This window comes from Oncorhynchus mykiss, chromosome 14 (genome assembly GCF_013265735.2).
Source record: "Oncorhynchus mykiss isolate Arlee chromosome 14, USDA_OmykA_1.1, whole genome shotgun sequence".
NCBI classification, from domain to species: Eukaryota; Metazoa; Chordata; class Actinopteri; order Salmoniformes; family Salmonidae; genus Oncorhynchus; species Oncorhynchus mykiss.
In genome coordinates this window covers 22,370,346-22,392,738 of record NC_048578.1, presented here as the reverse complement: position 1 = coordinate 22,392,738, position 22,393 = coordinate 22,370,346, and the positions used below count along the sequence as shown (strand labels likewise).

Here is a 22,393-nt window from a genome sequence, read left to right as displayed (position 1 = left end):
TGTCCACTGACTTGTACAGTGCTACTTCTCAGCGCATATATCGATACGATCTGTCTGACGTACATGTAACTGACTCTTGCAACATGCTACTTTACTGGGTGTGTCTGACCCATTGGGTGTAGTAGACCTATGGCTGCTTTTCCTTGCTAAACTTTATTGGTAGCATGTCTGTGTCAATAAATACATTCTTAAATAAACCTTTCGTCTCAGTCCACATAGCTGTCCTTTCCCTGGTCAAGGTCGATCTGCAACATACGTACTCTGAGTGACCTTATCATGGAGCTTTGCCATAGAAGGATCACTGACGCTGTGCGAACACACAAGCGGCTCAAATATCCTCCCTCCTCTCAATGTTTCCCAAGCCATTGAAGCCGCCAGCGGGCCGTCTTTAAATAGATAAGCACTTCATATTTGTGGCTGAGGGCTGTGGGGGGGCACAACCTGAGTGTAACTGGTGTGAAATGGCTAGCTAGATAGCGTTAAAATCGGTGACGTCATTAGGCCTGAGACCTTGAAGTAGTTGTTTCCCTTACCCTGCAAGGGCCGCTGCTTTTGTGGCGCCATAGGTAACGATGATTCATGGGAGGCTGTTGTTGATGTGTTCAGAAGGTCTCTGGTTCAAGCCTAGTTTAGAACATGGAGAGGGCCAGAAGCAATATTGTTACATGAGCAAGGTGCTTTTCAGTCATACCAGGTCTCCACAAGGTGAGTCAGCAAAACAAATATACTTCTCTAATAGGGCTCAGAAGAGAGGTGGTTAGGCAATAGATGGATAGAAAGGGTTCCCACCAAGATCATGAATTGAAAATGACCCATTATTTGCTATGAGGACTTTTCAACTCAAGTGCTTGAAATCACTGCACTCAAACTTGCTGTTAGGTTATTCAGATTATTTTAGTGTCTTGCCAAAAACCCTAATTCAACTCCAACCCAGGTTTTGCACAGAAAGGGCCAGTTCGAACACTTTTACATGTCAACTAACTTTTGTGTTTGCATTTTCCCCTCTACAGAAAGTCAGCCATGTTCCCTGATGCTCTGGAGGCAGTTGGCAGGGTGGAAGGCTTGCCCCTGACCTCCCCCGCAACCCCAACCTTACCCGACCCCGATGAAGAGGAAGGCCAGAGGGAGGTTGTGCCGTGGACCAGTCCCAGGCGGAGGGCTGGCCGCTATCGTCACAGCCTGCAGATACTGAAGCCCTTCAGGATAACGCACAAGTAAGCACACTTTTTTTTTAGGCCAGGGGTTCCCAAACATTTTGGGCCCACGACCCCATTTTGATATCTGAAAATTCTTGTGACCTCGACCATGTTTATTTTTTTTATTTTGGGCTATGACAGTCAATTGAAAAACGTTCTAGCATTATTTCTGACTGTCTTCTCAACTCACCATCACATAAAATATATATATTTTTATTTTTGGTACTTTTACCCCTTTTTTTTCTCCCCAATTTCGTAATATCTAATTGGTAGTTTGTCTTGTCCCATCGCTGCAACTCCCATACGGACTTGGGAGAGACAAAGGTCGAGAGCCATATGTCCTCCGAAACACGACCCTGCCAAGCCCCACTGCTTCTTGACACACTGCTCGGAAGCCAGCCGCGCCCGGCCCGCCACAAGGAGTCGCCAGAGCATGATGGGACAAGGACATCCCGGCCGGCCAAATCCTCCCTAACCCGGACGAGTTCCCAGTTGTTTTGAACGCAACCTTAATACCCAGAGGGAGACGGCAGGCTATTCCCTTTGAGTCAGTAACCAAAACTCCTCTGTAGTGACCCACGAATGCATTCAGATAAATTTCACTCACCGGCATCGCAACTGAGCCAGAATCACAGTCAAACGGATTGGGAAGTAGGTACCAAAGTCAAAGTGCTCTTCCAAGCATTGGAGGTGAGCAGTCGTCCCTTGTGTGGGACACTTATTGATGCTGTTTTTTGTTAGAAAACATGCACAGCCGAAGAGAAGGGGGTATGGGTCACTTTTGAAAGACTGTCCAATAAGAATTATTTCCACTGATTCGGTCACTTGTCTGTAGAATGTTTTTTTTATTTCCCCTGCATGCTTGCGTTCATTTCGTTCAGTTTCCCAAATATGTCTGTTACGTAGGCAAGGAGACACAACAGTTCCTCTCTCAAAGCAAAAAAATATTTCAAACACTCCCCCTCGATAACCACAAAGCCTCAGTATGAAATAGAACGTTGTCATGCTCTGATATCATATCTCCACATAGCTTTGCAAACAGGCGTTCGCTCAGTGGATGTGGTAGTTTACAATCGGAGTTACCTGCTGCAGTATACAGTATCTCAGAGTTCTGTGCTCCGCTCTCTTGCCACCAGTTGCTTTTGGTGTATCATACAATGTGTCCATATGGCAGAGGGAGACACATTCATAACTAGAGTGCAGCGGCCTGCCCGCCATACATTTTTTAACAGTGCTATATGACAAAGGTATTGATTTGAGTTTGTGCCTCCCCACACATTGTTTTCAATTGCGGACGGTAATATCGAAGTCTCATAGCGTAACAGGCCTAGCCATTCACCGTGGGAATGATTAAAGTGCAACAGTCAAGTGAGGCCTTGTCCCATGATCTAAGGGAGCTCTCTGGTTGAATTTTTTCTTTTAGATTTGAATAATTTCATTTAGATTTTTAAGGTTAACCACATTACAATGATTTTGAGCCACAAAGACGATATTATAATATATTTATTTTTGTATATATTTCCAGAATTTTGGAAATTCTCCCACGACCCCATTTTCATATTAGGCAACCCCACATGGGGTTGCGACCCCTAATTTGGGAACTGCTGTTTTAGAGCCTTTACTAATCGGCATAAATCCTGCAATGTCAACATGAGACAGTGTGCCCTGCTGAGTTGTGAGTGTATAGGGTAAATGTCTGCATCCCAAATGGCACTCAATTCCCTTCATAGTGCAGTACTATAGGCCCTGGTCAAAATAAGTGCACTATGAAGGGAATAGGGTGCCATTTGGGACTCACCTATAGTCTTCCTGTTTCAAGCGAGCAGCAGGAGGCCATGATAAGGGAATTGACTTATCCCCTGCTAACAGAGGGCTCTGTGTTTGAACGCACACTGACTGATAAACTGTCCCTGAACTTTTTTCACAGCTCCCCAAGATTTCTATGAAGTGCCTGCAAACTGCTGTTCAAACAACGGTGGTTCATGATTCATCTTTCCCCGGTCAAAGTGAAGGTTCAGGGGCTCTTTTCTTTTCTCTCAGGGACCAGTGTGTTCTCTCTATCTCTCTCCACCTAGCACCCAGATGATGCCTAGATTTTCACTCAGTCCGTTCTTTTCTGCTCCTGGCTTTCTCGCAGGCACCAGCACCCAGTCGACAACGCTGGCCTCTTCTCCTTCATGACTCTGCACTGGCTCACCCCACTTGCACGGAGGGCCCACAAGACATCCAGCCTCTCCACAGATGACGTATGGGGTCTATCCTGCCACGAGGCCTCTGAATTCAACTGTCAGAGGTGAGGCTATTGTCAAACATCAATCCCCAAGCACCCTATGGTCCATTGACTCTCCATAGGTTCAACAGGGTTATTATTTTGTATCTTATCAGAAACCCAATGTTTTCCCCTTCAACAAATATTTGATGAATCACTTTTCCTGCCCCTATACGAGTTAAACCAGAAAACAGTAGTGCAGCCAAAGTTTCTCAAGGTAATCTCAGTGGACCTCCACATTTGGCGTTTGTGGGATTTCCCAGAGTCACCTTCCACAGAGGTTGATTGTCTGATTTGACGAACATCTTGTCACTTCCAGGAGAGATATGGCGGTTAGGGAGGGTGGTATTAATAGCCTAGGATTAGAGATTAGGGTGTTAGAGTTAGCCAGGACTAGCCTCGCTCAGTCTTGCCTACAGAGAGAACGGTTATGTCATTATCCCTTGTCCTCGCCTCAATGCGGCTGCCAAAACAGCATCTCAAGCAATCCTTTGAGTCTTGTGTCCTCACCCTTATGGAGGTGAATCTGTCATTCATGCATGAATGAATGAACACAAGAAGGACATATTAAATGGTGGATCATTTGTGACTCAAATCTTAAAACGACTTCCACATTTTGATCAAGAGCAGAAATTCCTGTCAGCTAGGCTTATAACATGCTATAGGGGACTACAGGAGAGAGAGGCATGAGAAGAGCTCGCATTATGTCCCTGGCCTGGGTCCAAACGTGGCCCAGAAAACGGACACAATGATATATGCTTGTGCCACGTCTGAGAAAAAGAGGTAGAGTGGAGGGTTTAACTTTGTGTTTACATGGCTAGAACAGTTACGTAACGCAACTACCAAAGAGCGGGATGGGAGACGAGCCAGAGAGCCCCTGGGAGAGCCCCTGGGAGAGTTGACATTTGAGTGCCAAAAGAAGGTGCTATTCATGAAAAGCTAGCAGACTAGCCCCTATCTGCATTCAGTCACCACATTTGTTTTCTTAGGCAGGTTTTGTTTCTAAGGCTAGCCAGTACAAAGTGTTGCTGTTAGGCCTACATTTTGCAGCACCGACTTCTTATTTTATTACTTTCAGTATTATTAAGACAAGTGAAAGGTGATTTATAGATTTATAGTTTCTTTATGTGCATTTACACTCCATAGGTCACTACAAATAGACTCTAGACAGTGGCCGGGATTTATTTTGCTTGTATACCTTTTACAGGCTTGAAAGGCTTCTCTCTAAGTTAAACTGCTTGACGTATCGACCATTGATATCAATTCAAACCAAAAACTCCAATGGATGTATATTTACACAAAGCTTTGAATGTTTCATTTCCTGCAAACCTCTCTCTGCATAGACGGCTTAGTGTAGCTATAGTGTTAATTGTAATTTCTCACTCAGCTCGGAGGTAAATGTGAATTAAAGTTTGAATTATCTGCCCACGGGAGAATGTGCACGGGTTAGTGCACTTTGTATCTCTGTAACGTTTTTAATAAGCTCATTAACACATCAATTAGATGTGACACCTGCTCTATCCTTCTCTTTTTCCAGCCATTAGGAATGATACATTTTGTCAAGGCATTTTTCCCTCTTTATAGGGAATTTACACACCGGTAAAAGAGTGCATTACCACATACATGCTTGCGTGTAATGCTCACGCGACTATCCTTATCCTACGTGCCATCCATTCTCATCTCCATTGGGCTCGTTGGACGTTTTTGTGATCAATCTGACCCACGATGTTAAATTAGTCTATTTAGTGTAAAATACTGGTGTGAATTATGAATTTTTCCAAGATAATAATTTTGTCCTCAAAATGCTCATTTCCATCACCATCTTAATATTAGCTGATCTATCACCTTCATCTGTCTGCAGAGTGCATACTAATTTGGAAAGATGTACAGATACAGTGCATTCGGAAAGTGTTCAGATCCCATAACCTTTTCTACATTTTGTTACGTTACAGCCTTATTCTAAAATGGATTTAAAAAATATATATCCTGATCAATCTACACACAATACCCCATAATGACAAAGTGAAAACAGGTCGAGAAATTTTTGCAGTTGTATAAAAAACATGTTTACATATTTATTCAGACCCTTTGCTATGAGACTCGAAATTAAGCTCATGTGCATCCTGTTTCCATTGATCATCCTTGAGATGTTTCTACAACTTGATTGGAGTCTGTCTGCATAAGGTCCCACAGTTGACAGTGCATGCCAGAGCTAAAACCAAGCCATGAGGTCAAAGGAATTGTCCGTAGAGCTCCGAGACAGGATTGTGTTGAGGTACAGATCTGGGGAAGGGTACCAAAAAATGTCTGCAGCATTGAAGGTCCCCAAAAACACAGTGGCCTCCATCATTCTTAAATGGAAGAAGCTTGGAACCACCGATACTTTTCCTAGAGCTAGCCGCTTGGCAAAACTGAGCAAATGGGGAAGAAGGGCCTTGGTCAGGGAGGTGACCAAGAACCCGATGGTCACTCTGACGCTCTTCATCCAACCTGACAGAGCTTGAGAGAATCTGATGGGAGAACAATGGGAGAAACTCCCAAAATACGGGTATGCCAAAGCTTTTGTAGCGTCATACCCAAGAAGACTCGGATGTAATCACTGCCAAAGGTGCTTCAACAAAGTACTGAGGAAAGGGTCTGAATACTTATGTAAATGTAATTTTTAGTTTTTCTAAAAACCTGTTTTTGCTTTGTTGTTATGGGGTATTGTGTGTAAATTGATGAGGGGAAAACATTATTTAGAGGCTGTAACGTAACAAAATGTGGAAAAGGTTGAGGTCTGAATACTTTCCCAATGCACTGTAACTGCCAAAATAAAGGAAACACCAACCTTGTCTCTTAATAGGGCGTTGGGCTACCACAAGCCGCCAAAACCTTTTCAATGTGCCTTGGTAGAGATTCTATAAGTGTCTGGAACTCTATTTGAAGGACGTGACAATTCTTCCACGAGAAATTCCATCATTTGGTGTTTTGTTGATTGTGGTGGAAAACCCTGTCTCAGGTGCTGCTCCAGAATCTCCCACACATTCACACATAACACACACTCACACCCCTTAAACACCCTATGCTCCTTTGAGATCCCTCATTCAACATCACTGAGATCTCTTTTAGCGATGGTAGCCAAAAGATTGGGCTACTGAGCATTTCATTTATAATATTTGGCCTAATTCCAATACTTCCAATGTATACAGCAAATAAGCACATTGTCACCATAAAAGGTGAATGATGGACGTTTTTCAGGCGGCGTTATAATGCTCTTTCACGCTCACGCAGGTTTACGATGTGTGTGATTTATATCAGACGCATGCATCACCCCTAGATGGGACTGCCTTGCCTAGTTAAATAAAGGTTAAATAAATAAAATAAAATATGGCGTGCGCCAAGTTTATAAATTGCAATATTCTTGTGTGTGCTAATTATTTAGTGTCAAATTTAGGCAACGGTTATAAATGAGGCCCAGGTGTTTTTACCATCCCTTGAATAGGAAAAGGTTAGAACTGGGTGAAGGCTAATCAGATCCTTTTGCCATGGTCTCCAGTTTCATCTGTCCATCTTAACTCCTCTCTCTTTCTCTCCCCCACCCATGGTCAGACTGGAGAACCTGTGGTATGATGAGCTGAAACAGAAGGGGAAAGACGGAGCATCACTGTCTCGCGTCTTCTGGAGGTTCTGCCAGACCCGCATGCTGGTTGCCATCTTCTCTCTCCTCATCACCATGGTCACTGGCTTCGTTGGGCCAGTAAGTACACTCCAAATCCCTCCTACTTCTTCTGCTGCAGCCCTCAATCTGCCTGCATACTGGCTCAGAGACTGGGGATGTGTTCACACATAATGCCATATTCCCTATGTAGTGCTCTACTTCTGACCAGGGCCTGTAGGACTCTGGTCAAAAGTAGTGCATGCTCCAGCAGCGGTCCCCATTGCACCATGGACCGTTCTCATATAGACAATATTTTCCAGGACCGGCTGTGGGATATCGATTAGGCCTACAAGTTTAGTATAGCTGCTTTTTCGTAACATTTTAGTTTAAGTAGGTCAAACATAAAGTGCATATTTTTCTCTCATAACCATATAATTAAAACATTGCAACTCACCTTGACGCTGAATCAATGGGAGTCCTGAACCTGTTTCCCCGGCAACAAGACGGTCCCATCTAGGGGTGATGGGAGACATGTTCCTTATGTCCAGTCTACTCCGTAATTTCGTTTTTGTTGCCGTCATTGCGGAAAACCCCGTTGCGCAGAGATTAGAATGTTGGAAATAGAAGCAACGTTTTCAGTGCTTTTGTGGCTATCTCAGGATATTCAGCCTTGATTTTAATCCGGAAGGTCGGCAGAGGTCAAATTCTCAAACATACTTTGAAGGCCATCATCATTTGCAACCTCAAGGAGTTGATCTTCTTCCTGCACGGAGATGGACAATTCACCTGGGACATTCACAAATGGGTTGAGGATCCATTCCTTAACACTTTGTGGGTCTATGGCGGTTGGGAAGTAACACTCGAACTCCGTTGACAGCGAAGCTAGATGACCGTGCACCAGCTGGGAGAAAGACGGCCCAGTCTAAAGTCTCCCGAAATCCCTGCTAATGTTTGGAACATGTCAAATATGCCCCTGTCCACTCGCCGTCCCCACAGTTCCAGTTTGGCTTTGAATGCAACTTAAAGACAGTTGTCATTCTCCCCTGAAGTGACCGATTTAGTTCGTTGAGCAGGTTGAATATGTCACACAGGTAAGCAAGTTTTGCGACCCATGCCTCATCTATGAAATGTGCTGCCAGTGGTGACTTTTTTTTCTGAAAGAAATCTCTGCAGCGGCTCTCGTAACTCAAACACTCAGGCAATCCAGGGGGAGATCGCTTGCCAATCTCCACATACTGTGCACAGGGGTCTTGGAGCATGCGAGTCACCTGTTGCAATAAAGCCATATTTGAGGTAGGAGTCATATTTTCTATTGAATGAGGCTTTATTTTATTCATTCTTTGCAGCCTCGGGCTCTGCTATCTTTGCATTATAGTCATCTTCGGGCCTTTTTAATATCCTTTACCCCTTCCGAAGAAGCTCTCCAGCGACGTTTGTTTATATTCATGTCAGCTAACGTAGCTAGCTAGTAAAAAGTTGGCGGGCAACACAGCTCACGCAGACCATGATGAACTAGCAGCCAGTGATGCCAACTTAGCAATTTTGTTTCTAGATTTAGCAACTTTTCAGAGAAACCTGGCAACTTTATTTCCAGACAGCACCTAGCTACAAATTTAGCTACTTTAAAAAAAATGTATTTGGAACTTTTAGCAACTTTTGAAAAGTGACTCAAATGCTAAAATGCACGCATTTTCCCTCTAAATGACACAAAAACGTTTTTCTCTGTCACAACACACGTGCTTGGCTGCATTGTGAGTGACGTCAGCAGCAGGCGCTCAGCTCGTGCACAGACAGCAGCAGCAATTTGCAAGTCATTGTTGGCTGGCTGACAGCAGCAGTAGTACAGGTTCGACGAGCCAAACCCAGCGAATATAGTTGGTCAACAAATGTTTGATCTTGAACAGAGCTTACAACATCAATCAACATGTCTCAATCAAAATTGTACAGAAAAGAGTGGGGAGCCTGTACCTTAACAAAATGTCAAATCGTATTTTTTGCCGAGATGGCCAGTCAATTTGAGTAACGTTATTGTGTATTCTACGTAATGACGCAGTTTTATGTCATCACGCAATGACATCACAACGTCATTTAGCAACTTTTAGCAACAAATCAACCTGCCTCTAGAAATTTACCCTGAAAATTAGTTGGCAACACTGCTCGCAGCGCGCACAATACTCATTCAAAATCCGTAAACTGTTGTGGGCGTGACAGAGATATTAGAGTGGTGAGAAAAGGACCAACAGACTGCAACACGTTCAACGTATTTACTGCACAAATAGCCCATAATTGTATATAATTAGTTTTTTATTTTACCGATTTAAAAAAAATGATGATTTATCCTTTCCGTGCGGTGGTGCGGACCGCTGCTCTACAGGGAATAGATTTCCATTCGGGACGTACCTACCCTAGCTCGAACTGTTTGAAAAAGCACTTCATCTAATTTCACGCTGGTCTGAAAATTGAAATGAAAACATACCCGAAGATTAGAAAGCTTTAGATGGTGAACCAATATTAATCCTCCAGCTTTAGATGGTGAAACCCATATTAATCCTCCAGATTAGCCATTGGTACCACGATTACACTTTGTCCCAGAAATAGGCTGTTCTTTTCCAACTGCCACACTTCGGACTTCATTTCCCCCTCCTACCTAAAATACCCCAAATTAGTACACGTGTGCCGATATTGCACCACAATGCGGGCGCTTATTACAGCCATATTAAACACAATTTCAGATGAAAGGCAATTCAATTCGTGGGTTCCTTAACTGAGATATTGAATGGCTGTATTGTTTCCAACACCTCTGGCTGTTTATATGGATGTGTGGCATGCTACTGTACATGCTAGCAGCTTTCCTCATTCCACTAATTATTAACTGTATTTACAAGTTACACAATGAATCATTTGTCTCACATTCCTGCCTGGGTGCTATGTAGGCCTACTGTACAGATTTATATTGGCATAAATTGAACTATAGTAGCATTGGTAATCTTACTGTAATTACAATTTTGGACACCTGCACATTTTCAGACCTTGAGTGGTCTAATGTTGAGATGAGTTCATGACCCCAGTCAGTTGTTATGCACAGTGCATTCAAAGTATTCAGACCCCTTGACTTTTTCCACATTTTTTACTTTACAGCCTTTTTCTAAAATTGAGAACTTATTTTTGGGTGCAAATGTATATAAGTATTTAGACCCTTTACGCAGTACTTTGTTGAAGCACCTTTTGGCAGGGATTACAGCCTCGAGTTCTTCTTGGGTATGACTACAAGCTTGGCACACCTGTATTTCTCCCATTCTTCTCTGCAGATCCTCTCAAACTCTGTCAGGTTGGATAGGAAACGTCGCTGCACAGCTATTTTCAGGTCTCTCCAGAGATGTAAGATCGGGTTCTAGTCCAGGCGCTGGCTGGGTCGCTTTTCGGACATTCGGACACTTCTGCGCTGTCTTGGATGTGTGCTTAGTGTCGTTGTCCTGTTGGAAGGTGAACCTTCTCCCCAGTCTGAGGTCCTGAGCGCTCTGAAGCAGGTTTTCATGCAGGATCTCTCTGTGCTTTGCTCTGTTCATCTTTCCTTCAATCCTGACTAGTCTCCCTGCCGCTGAAAAACATCCCCACAACATGATGCTGCCACCACCATGCTTCACAGTAGGGATGGTAGGGATGTTTCCTCCAGAAGTGACACTTGGCATTCAGGCCAAATAGTTCAATCTTGGTTGCATCAGACCAGAGAATCTTGTTTCTCATGGAGGCCGCTGTGTTGTTTGGGGACCTTCAATGCTGCAGACATTTCTTGGTACCATTTCCCAGATCTGTTCCTCGACACAATTCTGTCTCAGAGCTCTTTGACCTCACAGCTTGGTTTTTGCTCTGATATGCAATGTCAACTGTGGGACCTTATATAGACAGGTGTGTGCCTGTCCAAATCATGTCCAATCAATTGAATTTACCACAGGTGGACTCCAATCAAGTTGTTGAAACAAACATCTCAAGGATGATCAATGGGAACAGGATGCACCTGAGCTCAATTTTGAGTCTCAGAGCAAAGGGTCTGAATACTTATGCAAATAAGGTATTTCTGTTTTTAATTTTTAATACATTTGCTAAACTTAAAAAAAAAAAATGTTTTCGCTTTGTCATTATGGGGTGTGTTGATGATTTTTCATTTTAGTTAATCCATTTTAGAATATGGTTGTAACGTAACAAAATGTGAAAAAAGTCATCAAGAGGTCTGAATACTTTCCGAATGCACTGTAGATCCGTATGGCTCAATCCCAAATGAAAGGGAAAGATGGGCACCATCTAATGTCCTCATTTAAGACTGTACCTATCTTTCCCATTGTCCTTCCAAAGTCTTCAGTTCACTCTGTCTGTCTTCCTCAATTACCTTATTGTATGTCTCTAATCTGGCTCAAAATGTTCCTCTTTCTGCCTACTCTCCTTCCTCTCCCTCTTCTACGCTTCTTTTCTTACCTCTCCCTTTCCTACCTCATTCCCATTTCCAGGCTCTCCTGGTGCGTGCCCTGCTGGAGTATTCTCAGAGTGCGGAGGCCTGGCTGCCCTACGGCCTCTCCCTAGTGGCAGGGATCTTCCTGATGGAGCTCATGCGTTCCTGGTCGCTGGCGCTCATGTGGGCCGTCAACTACCGCACTGCTGCTCGCCTCCGGGGTGCAGCGCTCACATTCGCCTTCCACAAGATCCTCCGCCTGCGCAGCACCAAAGACATCAGTGCTGGAGAGGTGAGTGATTGTTAGCCTGGTCCCAGATCTGTTTGTGCAGTATAGGCAACTCCTATGGTCATTGTCATGCCTGGGCCCAAACAGATCTGCGAACAGGCTAGGGTGTTTGAGTGACGGTAAATTTCCGGAATTTTTCCATGGGAAGTTAAGCCCGGGAATATGGGGATTTTTGCTTAAATTTATCAAAAATTTAGCTTATAACAGTGAACCTTTTTTGTGTGATATGCATAAGGCAATTCTAGGTCTTGTGGTATATTTTGGTTAAACTATTCCCAATTCAATGGAATTGCAACCCTCTGCATGCACAGTGCATTCTTCCATCACATGTGCAGTGCATTCTTCCATCACATGCACAGTGCATTCTTCCATCACATGCGCAGTGCATTCTTCCATCACATGCGCAGTGCATTCTTCCATCACATGCGCAGTGCATTCTTCCATCACATGCGCAGTGCATTCTTCCATCACATGCGCAGTGCATTCTTCCATCACATGCGCAGTGCGCTCTTCCATCACATGCGCAGTGCGCTCTTCCATCACATGTACAGCTTATTCTCAAGATCTTGCACACTAATGAGATGCTGTTGAGCCCATACTACTACACTGTCTGAGCCAAGGACTACATGCTTTCTGGTAAGTTTTTATTTCAATACTGGGTGGGGTGAATATATTTTATAGGACATACATTATTTTTTTGTTAACTAGTAAATAGTAGTGTGTTTAAATCCTTTCTAACTTTCTGGCAGTTAGTTTTTGTGGGTTTTAGCTTGCTTGAGCCTGCTAACTGAGTTTTAATTCACCTGTTTCCATACATGTTTAATTTGAAAACATTTCTTACAAAGGTGTTAAATAGTTCAGCAGTTAGATTAATCTGTAGATGGAATTGTATTTTTATTTTTTTACATGTATTTTTTCTCATCTTTACAGGAAAATGCCACGGGCACTATCTGATGTGTGGAGACATTATACTGCAGCTAATGTAGAAGGAAAAGCGGTGTACATTTGCAAATACTGTCCCAAATCATATGTGAAGAATGCCACAAAGATGCAGAATCATCTGGCCAAGTGCATAAAGTTCCCTCAGCGCTCACAACAAGCAACCTCTGACAAAAGTTCCTCTATTTCTATTTGAGGTGAAAATGATGAATCAGACGAGTCAGAAGTTTTTTTTTACTCAAGGGAGGAACGTAGTCAGAGAAATGCTGATGAATGTCTTGCTCGAGCTGTCTATGCAACTGGTTCACCTCTGATGCTCACAGGCAATGTGTATTGGAAGAGATTTCTGAATGTTCTTCGCCTAGCATACACCCCTCCAACCAGACATGCTTTATCTACTCATTTTCTGGATGCAGAGTTCAAATGAAGGTCAAGAAAATCATAGAGAAAGCAGACTGTATTGCAATCATCTCTGATGGGTGGTCAAATTTTCGTGGGCAAGGAATAATTAACTACATAATATCCCCCCCCTCTCAACCAGTTTTCTACAAGAGCACAGGCACAAGGGACAACGGACACACCGGTCTCTACATTGCAGATGAGCTGAAGGAGGTCATCATTGACCTTGGACCACAGAAGGTATTTGCACTGGTGACAGACAATGCTGCGAACATGAAGGCTGCTTGGTCTAAAGTGGAGGATTCCTACACTCACATCACACCCATTGGATCTGCTGCTCAAGGACATCATGGCACTGAAGATGCACTCTACAAGAGAGCCAAGGAAATGGTTAGGTATGTGAAGGGTCATCAAGTTATAGCAGCAATCTACCTCACCAAGCAAAGTTAGAAGAATAAGCGCACCAGATTAAAGCTGTCCAGCAACACCCGTTGGGGTGGTGTTGTCATCATGATTGACAGTGTCCCTGAGGCTAAGGAGTCTTTCCAAGAAATGGCCGTACCACACACAGTCTGCTCATATGGACAGCCCCATCAAGAGGATATTCCTGGATGATGTATTTTGGGAGAGAGTGGTAAGCAGCCTGAATCTCCTGAAACCTACTGCAGTAGCCATTGCACGGATTGGGGGAGACAATGCCATCCGGTCTGATGTTCAGACTCTGCTTGCAGGTGTAAGAGAAGAAATTCGTACTGCCCTGCCCACTTCACTGTTGCTCCAAGCAGAGGAAACTGCAGTTCTGAAATACATAAAAAAGCGTGAAGACTTCTGCCTGAAGCCCATTCACACTGCAGCGTACATGTTGGACCCCAAGTATGCTGGGCAAGAGCATCCTGTCTGGTGTGGAGCTCAACAAGGCCTATGGTGTCATCATTACCATGTCTCGCCACCTTGGCCTGGATGAGGGCAAGGTTCTTGGCAGTCTGGCGAAGTACACTTCCAAGCAAGAGCTTTGGGATGGAGATGCAATATGGCAGTCGTGCCAACAAATCTCATCAGCCACATGGTGGAAGGGACTTTGTGGCTCTGAGGCTCTTTCCCCTGTTGCCTACATCATCCTCAATCTCACCAACATCAGCCGCCTCAGAGTGCAACTGGTCCTTGTTTTGGAACACACACACCAAAGCACACAACCGGCTGACCAATACAAGGGTTAAGAAATTGGTGGCCATCCGGGCAAATTTGAGGCTTTTTGAGCCTGACAACGAGCCATCCTCAACAAGGTTGGAAAGTGACAGTGAAGATGAGACTGAGACCTGATGTTCAAGAGGTGGACATTGAGGAGGTCCAGGTAGAAGACATGAAAGCCTGAGAGGAAGACAACCACCGCTTTAGTTTCTAGACTATCGTTTTACAGATGTATGTTGAAAAAGTTTTTGGGAGATGCGATGGATCATTGGGGATCATTCAATATTCCCTTTTGTGGTTCAATGAAATCATCCCATGTGAAGAGTCAACTCATTTAATTAAAGTTAAATTTGTAACTAAATAGTTTTTTATTTCTATTGGAAGGATTTAATCATTTGCAATTATGTCTACTTATGATAAAGGTTTCTGTTTCCATATGATATGGTAAATATATCCAATGCAAAAAAACATCTACATTTAAATGGTATTAATACTAATTTGCATATATTCCCGTTAATTCCCACAGAAAGTTTCCACCTCTGAATATTCCCCAAAATGTGCAACCCTACCCCACAGACACTGCCTTCAGTTCTGAAAGTGAAATGCACTTCTAGTGGTTACATTGTAGGTGTGTCTCAGATAACAAATAACTCCATTGTATTAGTTTGATTGTTTGTTTCAATGAAAAAATAAAATCCTCTGTCGTGCCAATGTCTCAGCCCTTTGTCCATGCTCTACTATTGTAGCTTATTCTCATTGCAACATTTCAGGATTCTGTGGGTTAATTTCATTCTCTTTGACTCACTATGTCCTTGTAAAGTAAATGGTCTGTTCAATGTGTCCACTAACGTTCTGTGTCAATGTCCCTCCCTACAGCTGATCAACATCTGCTCCAGCGATGGCCAGCGGGTATACGAGGCAGTCTCAGTGGGCTGTCTGCTGGCCGGGGGCCCGCTGGTTGGCATCCTGGGTCTGTCCTACACTGCTTACTTTCTGGGACCCACTGCACTGGTTGGATCAGCCATATTCATCTTCTTCTACCCTGCTATGGTAGGAAGTCCTCCATGTCTCCTAACAAAGGAATGCACACCTTATGGAAAACAAAAGTGCTGACTAACGAAAAAATGTGAACCGATGTCTAAAGGAAAGTTAGGAACAAAGCTTTAGTTACTGAAAAAAGAATACACTATGAAAGTAAACATTATTTTGACAGCAGTGTTACTTGGAGCATGATTCCTTTGAACTTATCTCATTCTCAGCACTTAATCATTCATGAATTGTCTTTCCTGATTATAGTATTAGTGATGAACTGCATCATATTTCCCCGTAACTGTAGAACTAAAGTGAACGTCCTTCACTTCACAGACCGTTATCCTTTACAGCACAGCCTGTTAATTCCCCTTAAAAGGGTTTTGGGGAAGTTAAAGGGCGATTCTGCCATTTTTCAATCTCATGTTCTTCATCTCCAGCAGTAAACCAGTGTCTACACATGTGAAAACAGCTTGCTTCTATGATCTGTGGTTAAAAAGATAAGAAAAAAGGTCCTAAAAAGGGCTTCTCTGTGGCATCACAGGGTAGGTTAAAAAACAGTGATTTTCAAAACCTGCAACGGATTTCTAGGGAGGGTATTTTCTTGCTCCCCATGTCACCGCAAATCTGTGTTTTGAAAATCACTGTTTATATAATGTTTTAACTTTCGAGGATGTCATCGGGTACAACTTTTTTCAAACTTGATTTGTTTCTACGAAACATAGTTTTGCACTGTTTTCACATAGGTTGACACTGGTATTGTGCAGGAGATAATGAAATTGTGGTGGAGTTGCACTTCAACTTCCCCAAAACTCTCCGCCTGCCAATCTCCTGTCGACTTTGCTGCTGTTAGTCTTTCAATTGAGTTAGCTTCAGTCTGAGCCTGCCTGTTGGGGACCTTTGCCTTGATGTGGAAGCCGTTTATAGCCTGTTCCTTGCAGTAACCCTGCCGTACAGCTGATGCAATAGGGCTGTCTCTGCATCCCAAAAGGCACCTTATTCCCTATACAGAGCACTACTTTTGACCAGGGCCCATGGGGCTCTGTTCTAAAGTAGTGCACTAGGGGAAACATTGGGATGTAGACTGTCTGCCTTCATTTCCCTGTTACGACACTCACATTTCTCCTCTGTTACTTATTTTCTTGCTTCTCTCTATCCGGGACAGATGCTGGCTTCACGTCTCACAGCGTATTTTCGTAAGAAGTGTGTTTTAGTGACTGACCAGCGCGTGAGGCTCATGAATGAGATCCTCGGCTGTATCAAGTTCATCAAGATGTATTGCTTGGAAAACGCTTTCGCTCAGAACATCCACAGTGAGTGTTTGGTAACACTTGTGCGCACACACACACACACACACACACACACACACACACACACACACACTGGGCTTGTATTGTTTTTTTTCTGGTCAGGTCACTTGGTGAGGATAAACACCAGACCACAGTCATATTGTTTATAGCACGGGGCCAGTGACTCAGCAGTCATCATGTTGTGGCACGGTGCCAGTTACTCAGCAGTCATCATGTTGTGGCACGGTGCCAGTGACTCAGTAGTCATCATGTTATGGCACGGGGCCAGTGACTCAGTTGTCATCATGTTATGGCACGGGGCCAGTGACTCAGTAGTCATCATGTTGTGGCACGGGGCCAGTGACTCAGTTGTCATCATGTTATGGCACGGGGCCAGTGACTCAGTAGTCATCATGTTATGGCACGGGGCCAGTGACTCAGTAGTCATCATGTTATGGCACGGGGCCAGTGACTCAGTTGTCATCGTGTTATGGCACAGGGCCAGTAACTCAGCAGTCATCATGTTGTGGCACGGTGCCAGTGACTCAGTTGTCATCATGTTATGGCACGGGGCCAGTGACTCAGTAGTCATCATGTTATGGCACGGGGCCAGTGACTCAGTTGTCATCATGTTATGGCACGGGGCCAGTGACTCAGTAGTCATCATGTTATGGCACAGTGCCCGTGACTCAGTAGTCATCATGTTATGACACGGGGCCAGTAACTCAGCAGTTATCACGTTTATGACAGAGGGCCAGTAACTCTGCAGTCATCACGTTTATGACAGAGGACCAGTAACTCTGCAGTCATCATGTTTATAACAAGGGACCAGTAACTCTGCAGTCATCATGTTTATAACAAGGGACCAGTAACTCTGCAGTCATCACGTTTATGACAGGGCCAGTAACTCTGCAGTCATCACGTTTATGACAGGGCCTGTAACTCTGCAGTCATCACGTTTATGACAGAGGGCCAGTAACTCTGCAGTCATCACGTTTATGCCAGAGGGCCAGTAACTCTGCAGTCATCACGTTTATGACAGAGGGCCAGTAACTCTGCAGTCATCACGTTTATGACAGAGGGCCAGTAACTCTGCAGTCATCACGTTTATGCCAGAGGGCCAGTAACTCTGCAGTCATCACGTTTATGACAAAGGGCCAGTAACTCTGCAGTCATCACGTTTATGACAGAGGGCCAGTAACTCTGCAGTCATCATGTTTATGACAGGGCCAGTAACTCTGCAGTCATCACGTTTATGACAGAGGGCCAGTAACTCTGCAGTCATCACGTTTATGACAGAGGGCCAGTAACTCTGCAGTCATCACGTTTATGACAGAGGGCCAGTAACTCTGCAGTCATCACGTTTATGACAGGGCCAGTAACTCTGCAGTCATCATGTTTATAACAAGGGACCAGTAACTCTGCAGTCATCACGTTTATGACAGAGGGCCAGTAACTCTGCAGTCATCACGTTTATGACAGGGCCAGTAACTCTGCAGTCATCACGTTTATGACAGGGCCAGTAACTCTGCAGTCATCATGTTTATGACAAAGGGCCAGTAACTCTGCAGTCATCACGTTTATGACAGAGGGCCAGTAACTCTGCAGTCATCACGTTTATGACAGAGGGCCAGTAACTCTGCAGTCATCATGTTTATAACAAGGGACCAGTAACTCTGCAGTCATGACGTTTATGACAGGGCCAGTAACTTTGCAGTCATCACGTTTATGACAGAGGGCCAGTAACTCTGCAGTCATCATGTTTGTGACAACTGGCCCCAAGCTATAAACCTGATAACTCATAAGTCATCATGTTTGTGACAAAGGGCCAGTGACTCTGCAGTCATCATGTTGATAACAAGAAACCAGTGACTCTGCAGTCATCACGTTTATGACAGGGCCAGTAACTCTGCAGTCATGACGTTTATGACAGAGGGCCAGTAACTCTGCAGTCATCATGTTTGTGACAACTGGCCAGTGACTCAGCAGTCATGTTTCTAGCACAGGGCCAGTGACTGCAGTCATCATGTTTATAACAAGGGACCAGTGACTCAGCAGTCATGTTTCTAGCACAGGGCCAGTGATTCTGCAGTCATCATGTTTATGGCACGGGGGCTAGTGAGTTTGCAGTCATCATGGCACAGGGTCATTGACTCTGCAGTCATCATGTTTATGACAAGGGGCCAATAAGTCAGCAGTCATCATGGTACAGGGGCTAGTGACTCTGCAATCATCATGTTTATGTTACAGGGCCAGTAACTCAGCAGTCATCATTTTTACAGCACTGGCCCAGTGACACAGCAAAAATCATAATACTCACTTCCTGTTTTTGCGTCTGGGTTAGAGTGATTATTTCCAGCTGAGAATGCGCCTCTCAAATTCGTACTTCCTTTATTTGACTTTATTTACATTTTCTTCTCTGTTAGGACAATTCTCTTTCAATTCCAGTCAGTCTAGGAAATTCAACCCATTACCTGAAATCCATTAGTTCAAATCCTCCAATCATCAATTCAAATTAGATTCATCCCCGGAATTGACCCGGCAACTCCATTCCCGTTAGGTTCCATTGGCTGAGATTCCTTCCATGCCTTCCCACATTACACAAGCCCTGATTGGATCACTGCGCCCAAAGTTTAATTTGAAAAGCGTTTAAAGCTCTTTGATACCTAAGACCTGCAGAGGGTTGTTCCACTTAGAGGAGATTGAAGAATTAGAGAGGGAGGGGGGACATTTCTCACGAGGCTCTGCCTTACATTGTGGATAAGAAACGTGTGGTGCTTTTAATCATGACTGTAATTAGCCAGGTTGGACTCATATCCTCATAACAGCCCGCTGTTTGGATAATAGTGATAATACCTATTATTATGATCATTAATTGGACATTCATCTTAAGGGCTATCGAGTTTCATATCAGGAGTTCTGATATCGTTCTCTTCAGTTAGTGTTAGTATATGGCCCTATTCCACCTGCTGATAAAATATACATTGTATATGTAGCAGCTTCTACAAAGGCAATCCAACAACACTGCTGTGAGTCCCTGGAGAATAATATGAAATGTGTTTTAGGAGGAGTGCAGTCATGTTATAGCTTTCCTGGAGCACGTAGTAGCCTTGGCTGTGTTAGAAAGAAACCTTTGCTTGGAGCCAGAGTGCACTGAATGGACTGTTGAATGAAGCAGCCAACACATGCATTTAGAAGATGTACACAATCATGGATGACAAGCCACTTGACTTGGACAACTGCCAATGGCCCACAATTTTAAAAGTCCATTTCATACCATTTATGGCCGCGAGGCCCAACTTGTCTCTCTTATTTCTGGCCATGACTGTAAGGGACTCTCTCTAATGTTGTTTGGGGCTGAATATAACTGTACAGTGCCAGGCGTAAATTCCTGAAAGACTCTACAGTGGTAATACAAGAGCTCATTGTCTATTTTCTGTCTGTGCTATCTCGCTCTGTGTGTCGCTCGCTCTGTGTGTCGCTCGCTCTGTGTGTCGCTCGCTCTGTGTGCCGCTCGCTCGCTCTGTTGCTCGCTCTGTGTGCCGCTCGCTCGCTCTGTTGCTCGCTCTGTGTGCCGCTCGCTCGCTCTGTCGCTCGCTCTGTGTGTCGCTCTGTCGCTCGCTCTGTGTGTCGCTCTGTGGCTCTCTGTGTGTCGCTCTGTCGCGCTCTGTGTCGCTCTGTCGCTCGCTCTCTGTCGCTCTGTCGCTCGCTCTCTGTCGCTCTGTCGCTCGCTCTCTGTCGCTCGCTCTCTCTGTCGCTCTGTCGCTCGCTCTCTGTCGCTCGCTCTCTGTCGCTCGCTCTCTGTCGCTCTGTCGCTCGCGCTCTGTTGCTCGCTCTCTGTTGCTCGCTCTCTGTCGCTCTGTCGCTCGCTCTCTGTCGCTCGCTCTCTCTGTCTGTCGCTCGCTCTCTGTCTGTCGCTCGCTCTCTCTCTGTCGCTCGCTCTCCGTCGCTTGCTCTCTGTCTGTCGCTCGCTCTCTGTCTGTCGCTCGCTCTCTGTCTGTCGCTCGCTCTCTCTGTCTGTCGCTCGCTCTCTCTGTCTGTCGCTCGCTCTCTCTGTCTGTCGCTCGCTCTCTCTGTCTGTCGCTCGCTCTGTCTGTCTGTCTGTCGCTCGCTCTCTCTGTCTGTCGCTCGCTCTCTCTGTCTCTGTCTGTCTGTCTGTCGCTCGCTCTCTCTGTCTGTCTGTCGCTCGCTCTCTCTGTCTGTCTGTCGCTCGCTCTCTCTGTCTGTCTGTCGCTCGCTCTCTCTGTCTGTCTGTCGCTCGCTCTCTCTGTCTGTCGCTCGCTCTCTCTGTCTGTCTGTCGCTCGCTCTGTCTGTCTGTCTGTCGCTCGCTCTCTCTGTCTGTCTGTCGCTCGCTCGCTCGCTCACTCGCTCTCTGTCGCTCGCTCTCTCTGTCTGTCGCTCGCTCGCTCTGTCTGTCGTTCGCTCTCTCTGCCTGTCTGTCGCTCGCTCTCTCTGCCTGTCTGTCGCTCGCTCTCTCTCTGTCGCTCTCTCTCTCTGTCGCTCACTTCCTCTCTCTGTTGCTCATTCTTTCTTTCTGCCTCGTTCGCTCTCTGCCTCGCTCGCTCTCTGTCGCTCTCTGCCTTGCTCGCTCTCTGTTGCTTTCTCTTTCTGTCCCCCCCAGCGGTGCGATCTGAGGAGAGGAGGATACTGGAGAGGGCTGGTTGTGTTCAGAGCCTCACAGTGGGCGTGGCCCCCATCGTCGTGGTGATCGCCAGTGTCTGCACATTCACTCTACACATGGCCCTGGGTTTTGACCTCACTGCTGCCCAGGTAAACCCCTCCACTCAGCTGTCACTAACTTTTCAAGAGTCAAGTGACTTCAATATCTACCAGTAGCTTTTTTTGTTTGTTTCAATAGAAAGCTCCCCAGTAGCTTTTAAATATGTGGAATTCCACTAAATGTGAAATTACTTGACCACTTTGTTGCTCCCTTCAGGCCTTTACTGTTGTTGCAGTCTTCAACTCCATGACCTTTGCCCTCAAAGTCACGCCCTTGGCTGTACGAGCATTATCAGAGGGTTCTGTGGCAGTCAACCGATTTCAGGTAATTGAAAGACAGACGAGATTGTTGTACAAAATTGGGAATGATTGTAGCGTTCAGTGGACTGTTGTCAGCATAGCACTTCTAAATAGACATGTACATTCATTACTCTTCTCCATATATCATACAGTATATCATATGTCAACAGAGACTCTTCTTGATGGAGGACCGAGAGGTTGTGTTGGCCAAAACGGACGACCCGATGAACGCCGTGGAGTTCCGGTGCGCCACATTGGCTTGGGAGAAGGCCAAAGCTCCCGCCAAAGCCACCCCCGTCCCCAAGAAGCAGTGCAAGAGAGGTGGAATGCATCGAGTACTGCGCAAGGAGAAATTGAGCTTGTATATCACAGCAGAAGAGGGTAAGGGAAACAACGAGGGTCCCAATGGACAGAGTCTCCTTACCCACATGGAACAGGAGAGCCCCCAGAGCACCATCTCCTCTACCCAGAGCTCCATCATCCGCCCACCGCTGCACAAAACCCTACATCGCATCGATCTGCGCGTCAAGAAGGTAAACTGCTCGAACAAGCACCATCAATTAGACAGGTGTATTCACATGTGCACAAAACAACCCTGATTTACATTCATACAAGCCTACACAAATGCTTGTACACATTGACAAATATATGCATGCACGCACACATGCAAACCTGCACACACACACACACA

At 45.0% G+C, this 22,393-nt stretch overlaps 1 protein-coding gene across 2 annotated transcripts in view; it reads left to right on the top strand.

Annotated features, from left to right (window-relative positions):
- Positions 1 to 22,393, top strand: part of wu:fb13g09 (multidrug resistance-associated protein 5) — a 51,976-nt gene that overhangs the window by 1,012 nt on the left and 28,571 nt on the right. Inside the window, exons 1-10 of one of the 2 annotated variants that reach the window (XM_036943149.1) lie at positions 686 to 705; positions 1,011 to 1,214; positions 3,334 to 3,489; positions 7,057 to 7,204; positions 11,608 to 11,841; positions 15,241 to 15,414; positions 16,559 to 16,706; positions 21,305 to 21,453; positions 21,620 to 21,727; positions 21,873 to 22,235. In XM_036943149.1, coding sequence (XP_036799044.1) covers positions 1,021 to 1,214; positions 3,334 to 3,489; positions 7,057 to 7,204; positions 11,608 to 11,841; positions 15,241 to 15,414; positions 16,559 to 16,706; positions 21,305 to 21,453; positions 21,620 to 21,727; positions 21,873 to 22,235 — 1,674 coding nt within the window. In that variant the 5' untranslated portion in view covers positions 686 to 705; positions 1,011 to 1,020. Of the gene's footprint in view, positions 1 to 685; positions 706 to 1,010; positions 1,215 to 3,333; positions 3,490 to 7,056; positions 7,205 to 11,607; positions 11,842 to 15,240; positions 15,415 to 16,558; positions 16,707 to 21,304; positions 21,454 to 21,619; positions 21,728 to 21,872; positions 22,236 to 22,393 lie in introns of those variants that run through there. The other variant, XM_021561518.2, reaches the window with a different exon arrangement.